The sequence below is a fragment of the Pinus tabuliformis genome, chromosome 1_2 (genome assembly GCF_031772625.1).
Source record: "Pinus tabuliformis cultivar Carrire ecotype Pingquan chromosome 1_2, CPIR1, whole genome shotgun sequence".
Lineage (NCBI taxonomy): Eukaryota > Viridiplantae > Streptophyta > Pinopsida > Pinales > Pinaceae > Pinus > Pinus tabuliformis.
Window position 1 is genome coordinate 414423521 of NC_142298.1, and position 16720 is coordinate 414440240.

General features: G+C 40.0%; 1 protein-coding gene across 1 annotated transcript; it reads left to right on the forward strand.

Moving 5' to 3' along the window:
- The first annotated feature begins 12104 nt into the window (after positions 1–12104).
- LOC149206108 (secreted RxLR effector protein 161-like) lies at positions 12105–12479 on the forward strand. The gene has a single exon (XM_089397598.1). It carries the CDS (start codon positions 12105–12107, stop codon positions 12477–12479), a length of 375 nt encoding a protein of 124 aa, XP_089253724.1.
- Positions 12480–16720: the final 4241 nt, after the last annotated feature.

Here is a 16720-nt window from a genome sequence, read left to right on the forward strand (position 1 = left end):
AGTCATCTTTTGAGATTTGATTAGTGTCCTCTCTCTGATAGTTCTTGATTCCACTTGGAGATTGATGATCTCTTACTCATCCTTGGTCAAATGCAGAGAGGCAAGTGTCACACGAGAAGTTTCTGGAAGATTCCATGATCTTCCACCTTGCAAATTGACCTTGCCATTTGTCCACTCTCGCCCATCACACCCCATAGAAGGGCTTTTAAGTATGCATCACACCTCCCGTGTGAATTTAGGTGGGATGCAGCGCACTTTGACCATGGAGCAGGTGAGATGGTCCAGTTTTGACCAGTTCTGTGTAGTTTTTCATGGAGAACTTCTGGGACATGATGCAATCAGCTGACCTTGTTCTTTTAGGGATCAGGACAACACTTTTAGAGACTTAGGAGCCCTTGGTTTATGAACATTTATGATTGGGGTTTCAGTGCCCAAAAATGTCTATAATAGTTGCCCCCTAAAGCATGAGGTCGTTAATCTTTTGATGTCGGGTGAAATTCTTTATCATGAGGATCCGAAGTTTTTTCAAGCTTGAAGGTGACCTATAATAAGATACAATACAATACATTGTCTTCATAATATTTTCATGATCTAGCTAAGGCAGGCATTCCCATGCTCAGCTTTATAAATTCATTTTAATGTACATAAGATAGACAATCGTCTGAGTGCAGACTGATGATTCTGGTAGAGCCATCATCCCTTGGATTAGATGATTATCTGTGCAGCAATGATATACATTTGATGTCTTAATTTTCCTGAATATATATCGCAGCTCGGATGGATGAAACTAGATTCGGGGTCTTCAATCTCATTCAATCTTCACTCAAAGTACAAGTCGATCCATGTGATAGATGTTCTGAAGTTGAACATGGAAAGACATCACCTGATTACCAGCCAATGATGTAAGCTGTTAATAGGCACGAGAGGAATCACCGATAATGATGATGACCCTCAAGGTACTATAGTACAATTCACGTGGTGTGAATAAGGGACATGGCATCAAACACCACACAAAATCTTTTGGTCGAAGGTCATTGATGTAAACTTGTCGCCGGAAGTGAGAAACTTGCCATTGAGGCATGCAAGCTTCAAAGTACTGAAAGGGTTGTTCCTAGATCGACTTCCTGGATAATGAGTTGATGTCAACAAGAAGCGATCCGTCATAGGAGGGCCTTAGTGAATCCCACATCAATGACATGGAACAGAGCAAATGATTTTAATGGAGGTGAAAATGATCTGATGACATAAGGTTTAGGGTGGCGGTCATGAAAGAATGGAGCGTAAATGTATTGCAGTGGATAAGACACAGGTGAATTCTTTCAGCGACTTCTCTTGAACATATCAGCGACAATGACATGATGGATTGGTAGCGTTAACCCCAAATATGGATGGTGTGATGGACCAATGGTGATATGACCAGTGAATGGAACAACCCAACCCGACTCGGATGCGGAGTGAAAGTGTCATGTTCAAGAGCGACTTGCTACCAATAAAGTTTCTTCAAGTTTCCTTCCCAATTTTTCCGCAGCCATTGCTGACCATTACCTCTTTATTTTTGTCAAGCTTGAGGAGGATAACATATGCTTGTTCTATAATTTTCCCTTCGGGAAAACCCATCGCTATGTTTTAACAAGCCTAGCGATAGTGAAACTCGTTCTTGTCTGTATGGACAAGTTTGCTGCTATTCAGTTTTAACGAGTTTAACAACAAAGATAACTCGGTCCTTTTCAATTTTAAAGAGTCTAATAAGGGATGTAAAGAAAAATCCAATAATCCTTTTTCGTCATATAATCCCTTGAGTCCGAAAAACTATAAAACAATACAAAAGGGATGAATTTTCGGTAATTTTAACGAGCTGAACAAAACAAGCGCTCGATCTTTTTGTGTAATAATCCATCAGGTCAAAAAAGATTAAAATCTAAAGGAGGGATAGCACTTCTAGTCACTTTAACGAGCTGGAGAGGCCAATTGCTTGGCAATATTTTCATATTTTATGAGTCAAATGAAAAGAGCTTAAAGGAGACTCGTTTTTCGAGGAACGAGTGATAAATTCGGGTAGCAGCTAATTCCAGGTAAGGTTTGGAATTTTCCAATCACGGTAGTGTCACAAGGATGGCTAACAGGATCACTCTTCGTAGCTATTCCTCAAAAAGGGTAAACAATCAAATGGAGGTGAATGATAGGCCAATACAGAGTGGGGGTGATGATGACAACACGACCAAGGCTTCAAAGGCTAATGATAATACATTCACGATGGTTATTTACCCGAAATTGGTTCATTTTTTAATGAGCTTAAACTCTGGGGGAATGTTTGCTCATTGCTTATGTTTATTTTTTAACGAGCTTGAATTCTGCATTAAAACTGCTCGATCTAGTCGTATAATAAGGATGTCTCATCTAAAAAGGCATTTTTTCAAAGCTTTGCCCTGCATCCTTTCTTTATGCAAGTTAGGAAACGACCAATCCTACAAGTTTAAAGGCTTAGAGGACCTACAAATTTAAAAAATAAATGGTCGCTCTTGGCTCGCATGCTAAAAGGTTTGCATGCCCCCAAGAATAGCAAAAAATTTCCAGGTTACCAAGCATTGCTCTATCCGCACTTCAGACAAAACACTTCCTCGGCGATGTCTACCGAAATAAATAAAGTTGAGTGGCACAACTGGCTCAACTCACATAACTTTAACGAAGGAATCTTATTCCAGTCTAATCTCATAAACCAGTCATATATCCTTCGCGGAAACCTACCCTATACCCAAGGTTTTCCTGTCGAAACAGACCAGGGTGCATGCCCTTGGGTTTCAGTCATGTCCTCTGAATCACTCATGCTCATCAGGTGGACGAACTGGAGATTGATGAGACATTCCTTGTGTGAAAAGACCATTCAGGGATGGTATTTGACTATTTGCTATGTGTGAACCAGGGAATGAAAGCTGGTCTACGAGCTTGACCACTCTTCCTTCATGCGGAAAACACATTACTCTAAAGAGTGAGGAGACAATGGCTCCCATGTAATAAAAATAGTCGCGTCCAAGGAGTAGATTATAATCCAAGGGTCCTTGGACTACCATTACATTCATGTGAATGGTTTTCCTTCTCAATGTTATCGGCACATTGGGAAGGATCCCTAACGGTCGACTGGTTCCTTTGTCAAAGCCTGTTAGATTTCTCGTTTCAGGCAAAAGCGATGGCGAACCAAGCGCTTTCCAAGTAGTTGAGGAAAGGATACTCACAGAAGCCCCTTCATCTATAATGGTACCGGCCATGACCATTCTATATATTTGAGCAATGATTCGAAATGGTACACTAGCCGGTAAGCGGGGTCTGCCTAGTAGATTCCAATCGAAGGAGACAACTAGGTTGCTTGGAGGTGGGACCGAATAGACGGTCAGATATGACTCTGACGAACTTCCTTCCTGCGGTAAAGGAATGGGTAGATTGCCCCCATATTCATTGGAGTCGGTGCTTATGAAGAGAATTTGAACGGTTTCGTTCTTGTTCTCTTCGGTGACTGTATCATCTGAAGATGGACCTTCTAAAGGCAAGACTGGGTCAATTTCCGCCTCAAACTTTTGAATTTCGTCTGGTGTGGATTCAAAGGGTTCATCTTCAATGATAGACGCTTCAGCTGACCACAATGGCATGTCAGCCGGATTTTCAACTAGTGACGGACTCGGCAAGAGTTTCTTATATCCAGGAGGAAGCTGTAACGGTGAAACTGGATAGTCGTCCAAAACTCTTTTAGGCTCGTCTAAGAAGGGACAATGGTGGACAGCGTGATCACCTTCACACAATTTAAAAGGAAATTTACATTTTCCTTTTTGTCCAGGGACTTCACTTTCACTAGTTGACGGTGTATTCTCAACATGATCGTCAGAGGTTGATGACACCAGATTGTGCAAACGAGGAGACCAGTCCCTTAAGATCCGAGGGATGCAAGGACAATCTCGATGATAGTGGTCTCCTTTGCAAATGGCACATGGCGATTTAGGCCTGGACGGTGTAGTGTGTGGATTTTCGCTAGACAATGCCTAGTGCCTCTTTTTGCCTTTGGCTTCTTCTTCTTCTTCTCTTTCTTCTTCTTCTCCTTCTTCTTCTCGGTTACTTGATTTTTGGCTTTACCAGCTTCATCAAGTGAAGAGGAAGGAGGAGAGTGAGAAATGGACGAAGTAGAAGTTTGGGGGGTAACTCTGGTATCGTTTAATTACTGACTTGATTGTTCAGGAATCACGGTGTTCTGAATGATAGAGGTCGAGAAGAGCCATACGGGCAAGCCGATTATCAATCCTGGAAGCGACAATGTGGCCATATGCGGTGCACCAACATCTCCCCAAGAGGAGAAAGGACTAGGATTTCCTCCAAGGGGAAATCCTTGGTTGGTGGACTCCATTTTTCTCAACCTAAGACCAACGTAGGAAAGGTGATGTTTATTCCGATTAAAATAAATTTTAGATGCTTTGACACAACTTGTTTTTTCAATTTTTAGGAGTCGAGAAAAAACAAAAGATGACTCTAGTCGCCTTCAATTTTTAATGAGCTTGAAGTGACAAGTGCTCAGATGGACCTTTTCCTTTAAGGAGTCTGAAAAGGAATGAAATACACTACTCTGGAAATCTAGATAGAGGGATTACCAAACCAATCGCAAAACTGTAGAATAATTTTTACGGTACGACAGTCAATCTTCCCGAATGCTGTGTTCAGTGCATTACGATCGATAGGGCGGCAGACACAGTTTCCTATGGATAAAGGATAAAGCCTATTGTGGTCTCCCAATATATACTTGATGGTACGTGGGAGCACAAGTCCGTACTGACACTTATCATCTCAAAGTGGAGGAATCACCCAACCAGCAATGAAACAATAGTTACCAGGCTTTACGACGCCGGAATACGTCTCTAGCCTAGACTTCTAAATGTTGTGCGTAAGGTTCCAAAGCATTTTTAGATTCATTAAATTTATTTTAAAGTTGATCTTGCTTAAGAAATTTTCCTTTCAGGTTCACCGCATGATGTAGATATACAATTCCTAAAATGCAATCTAAGATGATAAACAATCATTTAATCTTCTTTTTGCAATGAAAATCTTAGCTACTAAGGAAAGAGAGACGATATTCTTTCAACATAAAGCAGAGAGCACACGCTATATGCACTGTCCTAAATCAAACCAACAAATAGTATAAATGCAAATGCACATGCATGTATTTGTTTTCATCCTTCTTAATGTGTGAATGATAAAAAGAAAGCTAAGTGCAAATCTAAATTATTTTTCAAAGCGACATTACTAACAATTTTCTTTTCAAGACAAAATGAAGACAATGACGACACTTTGTTATTTGGAATTGAAAACTTTCTTTCGACACTTGAAAAACTATTAATTCAAATCAAATATAAGAGTAATAGTGTAATCGACTATCAAGAACAATAGGATTCTCTTTTATGACTGAAAACGACACTTGTGACACTTCCAGATCAAGAAACGACAGTTCAATTACACTACTTCTTTGTAAAAGAGAACTGAAAATGGCTCACAATACATAAAAACATTTACAGTTCTTCGCACAATGGAGGCAGAATAATGGCAAGGAAGGGGGTTTCCAATAGAGGTATACTGACTATAGACAGCAAAACTCCTAAATAGAGCTGAAAAGAGTGAAAAAACCAAAGTCTGAAGGCAAAATTAGCCCTTTCTGATCAGCGCACCTGTTACACAGGGATTCCAGTATGCATCCCACCTACAGCGCATGGGAACTGCAATGCATACTAATATCCTTGAAGAGAGGGTGCAATGGTACAGTGCGAGACTTTTGATCCAGTTCTTGATCACAGTTTGTAGCATAGTTCAGGGATTTAGGCCGAGCAAGTGGTAATCAGTAAATAAATCATAGGGGTAGATCTAAAGAGGTTACTAGAGCCACCACAAGGGCAATTAGAGATCTTGTAAATCGATTGTTCAGTTCATAAACAAAACCCAAAGATAGACTGAAGCAACATTGATCTACTTTGCACTTGCATAGCAAATGCAGTTCGAAGGCTAGTTGGCTTAACTTCAGGCTCCATCTATAAGTTTATAAAGCAAACAAATATAGACAAACAAACAATCTATTCACTCCCCAGCGGAGTTGCCATTTTGTTATCGGGAAATCTAGTGTCTATGCAGAGTTGCTAGTCCCACTAAGGCTAGTAGCTACCTTAGAAACAAACAAACTAAAACCACTTTTGTTTTCCTTTATAAGAAGTAGATAAGAGGGGAACAAAGGAGACCAACCTCTATCTTGCACTTGGTTCCTTGCTTGATTCCTCTCCCTTCTGGTAGATCTTTGCCACTCGCTTCCTTGTCTACCCAGCTTCAAATAGCACCTGTAGAATCAAAGCAGCATAACACTATCCAAGAATAGAGATCTACTATCATAAACAATATAGGACCAGATATATATTGACCACACAAATACATATATCATAAATCATACAAGAATGTGGAGGAAAACTTGAATAGCTTTATTAATAATCAAGAATAGCAAAGAGGATTACAACCAATTGTTCTGACCCAGTGTCATCCTCTCAGCAAGAAAGCCCTTCTTCACCTCATGAAAAGCTTAGGTCACCCAACACTATGATGTTACACCAAGAAACCAGCAGAACTTCCTTACAAGATACAAAATTCCAGCCTCTGGATCTATGGGATGAGGGATCCATATATAGATGTTTGCAACGGGGGTGAGTCAGCTTTTGAGATTTGATTAGTGTCCTCTCTCTCATAGTTCTTGATTCCACTTGGAGATTGATGATCTCTTACTCATCCCTGGGCGAATGCAAAGAGGCAAGTATCACAACAGAAGTTTTTGGAAGATTCCATGATCTTCCACCTCGCAAATTGACCCTTCCATTTGTCCACTCTTGCCCATCGCACCCCATAGAAGGGCTTTTCAGTATGCATTGCACCTCCCATGTGAATTTAGGTGGGATGCAGCACACTTTGACCATGGAGCAGGTGAGATGGTCCAGTTTTGACCAGTTCTGAGTAGTTTTTCATGGAGAACTTCCGGGAGATGATGCAATCAGCTGACCTTGTTCTTTTAGGGGTCAGGACAACACTTTTAGGGACTTAGGAGCCCTTGGTTTATGGACATTTATGATTGTGGTTGCAGTGCCCAAATTTTTTTATAACAAGTATGCATTTTCTTGTCACTTGCAACTTGGAATTATCACATACCCAACCCAAAGGATAAGGTTTAGGATGAGGAATGGTTTCCAAATTTAGTTTCTTGACAATGTCTTCTGAAATGAGGTATTCTTGTGAACCACTATCAAACAAAGTATTTACCTTATTATGTTTTGTGATGATTCTAATATGAAACAACTCTATTCTTTCTCTTTCATTTTGAGTTTCAATGGGTTTGCTAGAAGAACTAGTACATGAAATTAATTCCTTAGCTTTCAATCCCATGGCTATGATCTTTGTTTCATCTACGAAATCGGATCCTAAATCTTGTTGTGTAGTTCCAAAAATATTTTCCTTATCCTTGTTATTAAAAAATTTGGTTCTCATTCAAGGATGAAGTTTCCAACAATGGTATTCAAAATGTCCTTCTTTAGAACAATGTTTACATGTGATATTTTCTCCTTCTTTCTTGACTGAATAATTCCTCTTATCTTTTCCTTTAAACTTCCCATTTCCTTTTTCTCCAGAATTGAATGACTTCTCACTAGTTTCTTCAAAAACATTTTTCCTTCTTGCCTCTAAATGAGTTGCCTGTACACAAAGTTCATCTAGTTTTGTAGGGTTAAACATCAAAATGGTGTGTCTCAAGTAACTATGCAATCCTCAAATGTATTTGAGAAAAGTATCTTGAGAGGACAAATCTATACCCAAAGTCAAAACTCTTTTCCTAAATTCTTGAGTATATCTTTGCACATTTTCTCCTTAACTTGCCTAAAGTTTGGCCAATCCATGACATCCTTTTGCATATATGTTAATGGATACAATTTCCTTCTTATTGCAACAACAACATCATTCCAAGAGGATAGAACCTTACCATGTTTCTTCATGTCATCTTGAGTTTTGGCTTCCCACCAAATAAGTGCTACACCTTCCAATCTAAGAGAAGCAAGTTGAATTTTGGTCTCATAATCCTTCAGTCTTTGTATCCTACAATACACTTGAATCTAATCAACCCAATTATCCAATTTCTCAGCATCCACAACTCCATCATACAGAGGAAATTCAAACTTAATATCAAGATTTAATAAAGGAGTTTTACCATATGCTTTTGGAGAATTTGGAGGTGTTTTTCAAAGGGTAGAAGAAGTAGAAGAAGATGAGGATGGAGATGAGGATGAGGTTGATGGAGGTGAAGGTGGTGGTTTGTCACGATTCTCTACATTCCATTTTCTATGTTTGTCTCCTTTTCCTCCATCTCCTTTTGGAGGTTTTGAGCTCTCTCCATACAACCTTCAATTCCTCTCTTCATAAAGAACCTTAACCATCTCAGACATCTCAAAGAAATATCTTCTGAAATTTCTCTCATCTTCAGACATCTCTTCAAGACCTTCTTCATCTGGAATGACTATCGAAGCTTGAGGTGTGTTTGTTCTCCTTGAAATAATTTGAGATCTTGGTTCCATAAGTTCTTCTTCTCCTGTTTTAAGCTTCAACCTTGTATGCATAAAAAAACACTTGCAAACAAAATCAAACATTCAAAATAACCTAATGCTCTAATACCAAAATGATCTGTAATTGAAACGTGAAGGTGATATACAAATTGCAAGTGAAATTTTATACGTGTTTTGGGTAATGGATCAAGTTACTAAACACATAAACAAGTGATTTTTAACAGCCAAAACAGAGAAAAAAATACCATATCAAAAACACATAACAAAAAACATGATAAAGGAGTTGACACCTCTCATGTGCTACATCTCCTACTCCAGCTTGTAATGCAGGGCCTCTTTCATTACCCTCAAAAATATGTGTTTACATGAATTTGTAGTTCTTAGTTCAGAATGAAAAACAAAAGTATCCAATGGATCTAGAATTGTCAAAAACCCCCATCTGGGTTCTTTATGCACCTCATTTGGCCAAAAATTGAGAAAGTTAAGCCTATTATAAGTTTCTCCTAGATTTCTTAGTTAACCATCCTACAATTTGACCCAAACCTGGCTTGAGCAACCAAAACCTAGAACTAGCATGCAAACCTGGCCTACAATCCAACCCGACAGGAAAAATTATTGGACAGTCAAAATGTCCATCAAACCCCGGTTCCGAAAATAGAGGTTGCATCGGGGCCACATGTCGAGGAGCTGGGGCTAACCACGCACACTGACCGGTAGGGCCACCAACAGCTGGTGCTTGGTCATATCATGTGCCTAAAACTCGGGCCTGGTTCTTCAAATCAGCATTGATGACTACACACTCCAATTGTTTGGTGTAAGGTCATGTGACAGGCCATAGGGCCTGGGCCTCGACCTTGTTATAGGCGCCTAGGGGATGGCCCCCCTTCTACTTTGCACTCTCGGTCATATTGTGGGCCATGTGCCCCAGGCTGCCCTCCAAGGGCTAGACTTTAACATTGCTCTATTGACGATTCTGCTCCATTGCATTGAGTGGAGGGTTCTGACCACAGGGTCGGGGCTAAACCCTGGCCCTTGGTCTTGCCCCTTGGTTTCGAGGGCGCGGTGACTAGGGTTGGGGCTTAGCCCCAACCCCAAACTCTAACGTGAAACTGATTCATTTTAAATGAAAACCCGAACCTTATGTTATTAAGAAACATATTGTGTAGCACGTTGGTGGAGGCATGTGGTGTTTGTTGCTTAGTCGTGGGTTCGATTCTAGTTGGTAGCTTGGCCTTTCACACAAAACTTTACACCAAACCTTGGAGGCCAGATGGCAGCCTCCAATTGGCCCATGTGGCCTCTCACCATTGGTCCTCCAAACATAGTCAGTGGCCCAAAATATTAATAAAAAAATCGAACCATAAACATTTAAATATTTATGAGCCAATGAAACTCAAAAATTTTGGACCAATCAAGAGTGCCCATGTGGCAGTCTGCCACTGGCCCAAAATGTACAGTCACCCTGTCAATTCTGTAAATTTTTGCATGTTTGAGAATTCGATCAGAACATGATATCAAAAGCATACAATATTGGTTTTGAGTGAAATAAGTTGCGTTGGATTCAGATCCTCGAGATCTTTGCACTGGTACATGTTTTAATTATTTTTGAACACTTTGAATTTTTAGCACTAAACTAATCCCTTGGATCAATATACTTGGGTTTACTTTCTTAGGAGAAAGAGTGATATTTTTTAGTATTTCAAAGAATTCAAAAATATGGTAGAGAAGAAAACAAGGAAGTTCATAAAAATCCTTTGTGAAGTTTAACGGGGAGAGTACATCATGGGGAACTTCATCAAGTACTACAAGGATCATGGAATAGTGCAACACTTTACAACACCCTACACTCCACAGCAGAACAATGTTGCAGAAAGGAAAAATAAAACGTTGATGGAATGTCTCAAAGTATGTTTAATTGAAAGAATATTTAAAATTCTTTTTCGGTTGAGGCCAATAGTACTATTGCTTATTTAAAGAATAAAATTCCAACAAGGCATCTTGATCTCAAGACCCCATTCGTAGACTCGTATGGTTTTAAACAAACAATTCATCATTTGAGGGTATTTGGGTGTAAATCCTGCACATATTATGAAGGAGAAAAGAAAGAATCTTGATGATAAAGCCATCAAATGTATTTTTGTAAGATATTGTTTAGAATTTAAAACTTATAAAATGTTTGATCCCTATAGTCACAAAGTATTTGCAAGTAGAGATGTAATTTTCCATGAGCAAGCAAACAAAGGAAAAAGGGACAACAACTATGAAAGGTGGCACATACTTCCTGAATTTGAAGAAAATAAAGAAGAAGCAAAAGCCTGAGGAAGAATTGAGTGATATGGAAACCACCAACAGTCGAACCTCACCTAGAGATAGAGAAGGATGTTAAGTGAACAAAGATGAAGATAGTGGATTTCTAAGGAAATCTACACAATAGATTCACATACTTAAAATGTATAAGAATTATGCCATGATAAGTAATGTTTTGAATATCATAGAACACATGAGTTTTAACGAAGTTAATGAATATGAAGAGTGGAGAAAAGAAGTGAAGGTAGAATATGAATTCACAATTAAAATCAAAACCTGGGAATTGACTAAATCACATAAAGATAAATATCCCATAGGATGTAAATAGTTGTACAAACCCAAATTTAAAGAAAATGGTAGTATAGATAAATACAAGGATAGATTGGTGGAAAAAGGGTACTCACAAAAGGAGGGCATTGACTATGCAAAAATATTTGCACCTATAGCTAAACTAAACACCAATAGAATGTTAATTGCATTAGCTACAAAGTACCATTGGAATCTTCACCAATTAGATGTAAGATCTTATTTTCTAAATGTTGATTTAAAGGAGGAGGTGTATTTGACACAACCTAAAGGGTTTGTGAAAAAGGGGCAGGAACATCTAGTTTGTAGATTAAAGAAAAATTTGTATGGGCTGAAGTAGACACCTAGGTCATGGTATGAGAAGATAGATTCCTTCTTTCTTCAACAAGGTTTTATGAGGAGCCAAAGTGATCCAAATATGTATACCAAATTTGATTCAAAGGGGCATGTTGTATTGGTTTCCTTGTAGGTTGATGATTTAATTGTGTGACAGGGAATTATGGTCAACTAATCAATGAAATTAAGGTGTAGATGTCGCAAGTATTTGAGATGAAATATCTTGGAGAGATACATTATTGTCTAGGTCTTTAATTTTGGAGAGAAGTTGGTTATATTTTTGTTCCTCAAGGTAAGTATGTCAGACAATTTCTTAAGAAGTTTAAAATGAATCAATGTAAAGTTATTTTTATTCTGATGCAACATAATGTGAAACTTCATATCGATGATGGCTCAAAGTACGTAGATGGTACAATGTATAGATAGTTGGTGTGAAGCTTGAATTACCTTACTACCACCATACCTGACATAACATACTATGTTAATGTATTAAGTCATTTTATGGCGAGACCACTAGAAAGCCATTGGAATGTAGTGAAATATGTACTCATGTATGCTAGAGGAACAATTGATTTTGGTATTAAGTATACTGATTCATTTCATGTTGAGCTGATAGGGTACTCAGATTCAAATTGGGTCGGTAATCCAGATGATAAATCTAATACAGGTTATGCTTTTAGTATTGGATCCGGGATTGTTTCATGGAGTATAAAGAAGCAACCTACTGTATCTTTGGCATCTACTAAGGAAGAGTATAAAGCTTTGTGTGAAACAACTTGTGAAGTTGTTTGGTTGAAAAGAGTTCTTCAAGATGTTGCAGAAGAACAAAAAAATGCTACAATGATTAAATGTGACAACCAGAGGTTGATCAAGTTGCCAAATAATGTAGTTTATCATGCAAGAGCAAAGCATGTTTACGCTTAGCTTCATTTTGTTAGAGAGAAGATACAGTCCAAAGATTTTTTTCTTGAATATTGTAATACTTGTGAAAATGATGCTAATATTTTCACTAAGCATCTCGGGAAGATGAATCTTGATTTGTTTAGGGAGATACTAGGTGTGGAAACAACTCCTTTCTCCGTTAAGGGGGAGATTTGAAAATAATGGAGCAAGCATTTGTTAGGTTGTTGTGATTGTGTTTGTATTTAGGAGTTCGATCCTATCTCCTAGGGGTTTATTTTATCTCACTAACTGATTGAATTCATTTAAATCTATGTATCTTTGATTCTTTAAATAATGTAGTGTCAACACTATTGGGAAGCTTCTAGGTGAGTGAGTTGTTGTAATATTCCTAATTAGCCATGGCTAACTGGAATATTCGATTTTGCTCAATTTTGCCTTCTATAGTTATTTATAAATAAAAAGGTGAGGAAAGGGGGACATAACTCGCTTTTTGAGTAAAGTAACTCCTTAGTAGCACAACATTGTAACTTAAAAGGGGAGCCAAGGGTGCCAAAAAACAACGTAGATAAGGGGGCCCACATAGACACTTGGAGGGACTGCGCAAATGGAGAAGGAGCACATGGCAAGAGAGAGATTATGTTGGAGGAGGTGGGCCTGAGAGTTTTGAGAGAGGACAATGCTATAAAGGAGAGAGGAGCCTCCTCATTTTGGCATTGGATTATGTTGCATTTGAGCTAGTCACTTTGACTTAGAGCACACTGGTTGTTTAGCATGTCTACAGAACTGTTTAGTGCATCGAGTGCCTCCGTTCAAAGATCTCACCCTTAGCCCTGGGGGACTTCGAATGCCTGCTCAAGAAAGGTAGTTTCATCTGTATTTTGTAGGAGGAGCGATTTCTGGAGTTGAGGAGGAACTAATCATTTTGATGATTGCACAGTCCTGAGAGGGGAAGACGCGGTCTCTTTTGGTAGTAGCTCCAGATTGGGTTTATGTGGAGGATCTGAGCTTGGAGATTGAGCAAGGGATTTGCCATTGCATATTGGAGGATTTTGGTAGAGTCTCGGGTAGAGTTTTGGAGGATTCTCTTCAGGGGCAGTGCGGAGCCTTAAGGGATAGCGTAGATCCTCAAGGGGGTGATTTTCGGGGGTCAACTATTTTAGAAAAGCTTTCTGGGCTTTTCTGGCTTTAATGAGTAGAGGTTGATTCCATAGTTTTAGCATTTTCTAAGGAGGGGAACAGCCCCAAATCCTTACTTGATTCCAGTAGTAGCAGCAACATAGCAGTTCTCTGGTAACTTGGACATAGTTCAGAGAGAGGCCATTGCCTTACCATTCTCAGTGTATTTCTTCACTTGCCTTGTGCAAGTCAAGGTGCTATATTCCCTATTACCTCTTGTACTCTTTCCATTACTCATTATAATAAAATGGTGCATCATTTCTCTCTACATTTCTCGAGTATCTACTTATATTCCATGTATACATTATTGTATGTTACACTACTATTATTTTTATCTCTTTGAGTGACCCAGCTACTATACCACTTGTGTGTTTTTCTCCTATACTCTTAGACAAAGTTTGGAAAAGGCCAGGTAGCCTCCAGATCTCCTCCTCTTTTCAGAGATGACATATCTAGTAAACACCCTCCGAGTCCATCTCTGGTTGGAGTTTGCGTGTGTTTGAGGGATACCCCTAATAAGGGATATTACAATGGTATCAGAGCATATATCTGGCTCAACCTATGGATCTAGCAGTCTATGACATCGAGGGAGAATCCCTACATCTATTATAAAGGTAGGAAATATAGAGACATTGAGCATAGGTTGGAGAACACCTACAGAAAGGGAGACTGTGTTCGGGTGGTGGACACAGAACAGGAGGAGCCTATGGTGAACACAAAATGGGAGGATCCTATGGAGGACACAGAGCAGGAGGATTAGATGGCAGATGAGGATTGGAAGAGATTTGTGGACATGGTCCTCAAATCAGTGCAAGACCTGTCAAGGCAGATCGAGGTGATGGGGCAGAGATTCATAGCGGTGGAGGCTAGACAGCGTGAGAACCCACGCGCTTTCCAGGTTGGTGAGGGATCAAGTACATCCCACCATTTGACAGTGCAGGGTGCCACTCAATGTGATACTACTCAGCAGATGGCCTCACACGCCCCTACACGCTCTACCATGCCCACTTCCCTAGGAGCAGACACGGGGGCCAGAGCCTAGCAGGAGGCAGAGCTCAGTCATATGGGCGATTATTTTGTAGAGTACCAGGCTTATGGGTAGGAGTTCAAGGATGCTCTCTCGTTCAAAGACTTTGTTTAGCTCTAGCAGGATAGTAGACCCCGCGACCATCATAGAGGATACCGACATTATCATGATGGAGACACCCACTGCACAGCTAGTAGATTCCACTTGCCTACATTTGATGGCTGATCAAACAGTTCGACAAAGTCTTGGGTGGAGAAGCTGGACATCTATTTCCAGCTTAACCAAATGTCGGAGACAGAGGTCATCAAGGTGGCGACATTACATTTGGATGGTGAGGTCAAGGACTGGTGGTTCCATTGGATGGTTACACTCGGACACTCCACAGTGATGACATATGTTGAGTTCACCAGGAGATTGATAGAGAGGTTTGACCGGGGGGATCCGAAACAACACTTTGTTGAGCTGACGAGGCTCAAACAGACCAGGAACCCAGAGACCTACATTGCAAACTTCTTGAGGGTTTCAGTGATGGTTGTTGAGTCCCAAACCTGCACTTCCCTATATACCCTTTCAGCCTTCTTTTTCCATTTACTTCATCCACCAAGCTGTCAAATCATTGCATATTAGTTTAAAAAGAGCTTATGAAATGGTTTCCTAACTATTTTTATGACTGTTGTTAGATTTAGATTTTTGTTCAAACAACTGCGAAAACTTGTCACTTTCCGCAGCCAGCCCAAGTTTCCATAGCCATTTTGTTAAAGGCTATGTTACAGGTGTCTAATGGAGAAACTAGCCACATGGGCAAGCTGCAAGTGACATGTACATGGAGTGTGTCCCCTCAGTTCATCCAAATCACTCATAAACGGTCGTGGTCAACGACGGTCAAAGGAAGGGCCAAACGAGGAGTTTTGCGGTGGCATGGCTCTATTTTGCCCACGTGAAGGTTTGCGTGGCACGATCCTTAGTTCCCAGAGGTACTGGCACACCTGTAGAGTAGCCTGTTGGCGGGCTCCAGTATTGTAGCAGTAATGCTACAACTCCTGGAGCTTCCTTCTTTAGTTTTATCAACCCGATAGTTCGTAACAAACTTGGAAGCGACGGTGCTGTATGCACAAGTACTAGCTCTTGCCGCAGCTGTCACTTGGTCAGTTGGCACAAGTCTGCTAGGGGCTCAAGCCAGCTTCTATGAGCTCTTAGAAGAAGCTTTTTAACTGATGGACGAAAGCTAATCTCAAAAGAAGCTAATCTATTTGCAGAAAGGAACTGAAAGCCAACAAGAAACGCAAACCCTAGAAAACCCTAATTCTACCAGCTAGTCCTACTGATGCAGAGATGGGGATGCAAACTACTAAAAGAGATGCCATTACTTCTATGAAGGTGAAATGCATGTGTCTAGACTACCTTTATCTGAAGAAAACATCTTTTTGTATTTTTGTTTCAATTATTAGAATTATCATGCATGTGCTTTTTAACTAGCTTTTTACTGTGCAGAGGTGGATCAAGGAGGAGGAAGGCTTGAAAAAGGTTGGGAAAGTTCAGAGAGGGTCTAAGGGGTCCCTAACACCCTTCTAGAGAGTTTCACAAAGTTTGGCTACCAAGAGACCGCGTTTATGAGCATCTACAGGAAGTCTGCAGGGGTTCTACAGGATGTTTCAGAACTTCTACAGGATGTTCGGTAATTCCTACAGGATGGACTACAATCGGATTTTTGGGTGATGGGTGAGTGGAAGAGGTTGCATGGGTGGATAGGGAGGTAGGAGAGGGGTTTGTAATGACTTAGTGATAGAGAGATGAGATGATGAGGGGGTGTGCTAAGCTAGCTTGTCTAAAGGAGGGTAGAGGGAATGGAAGGCCGAAAAGGGAGGATAACGTGGGCAGTAGAGTAGCTGAGAGACAAGGGGTCTAATTGGGAGATGAGTAGTTGGCCTGGGAAAGGCTTAGAAGGATGAGAAGGTGAGGGAGTAGCACTGCACAGTGTAAACTGAACCAAATCATCCACGTCCTGCACATAATCAAAACATTCTTAACTGCTTAATGGAACCAATGAACAACAACGTTA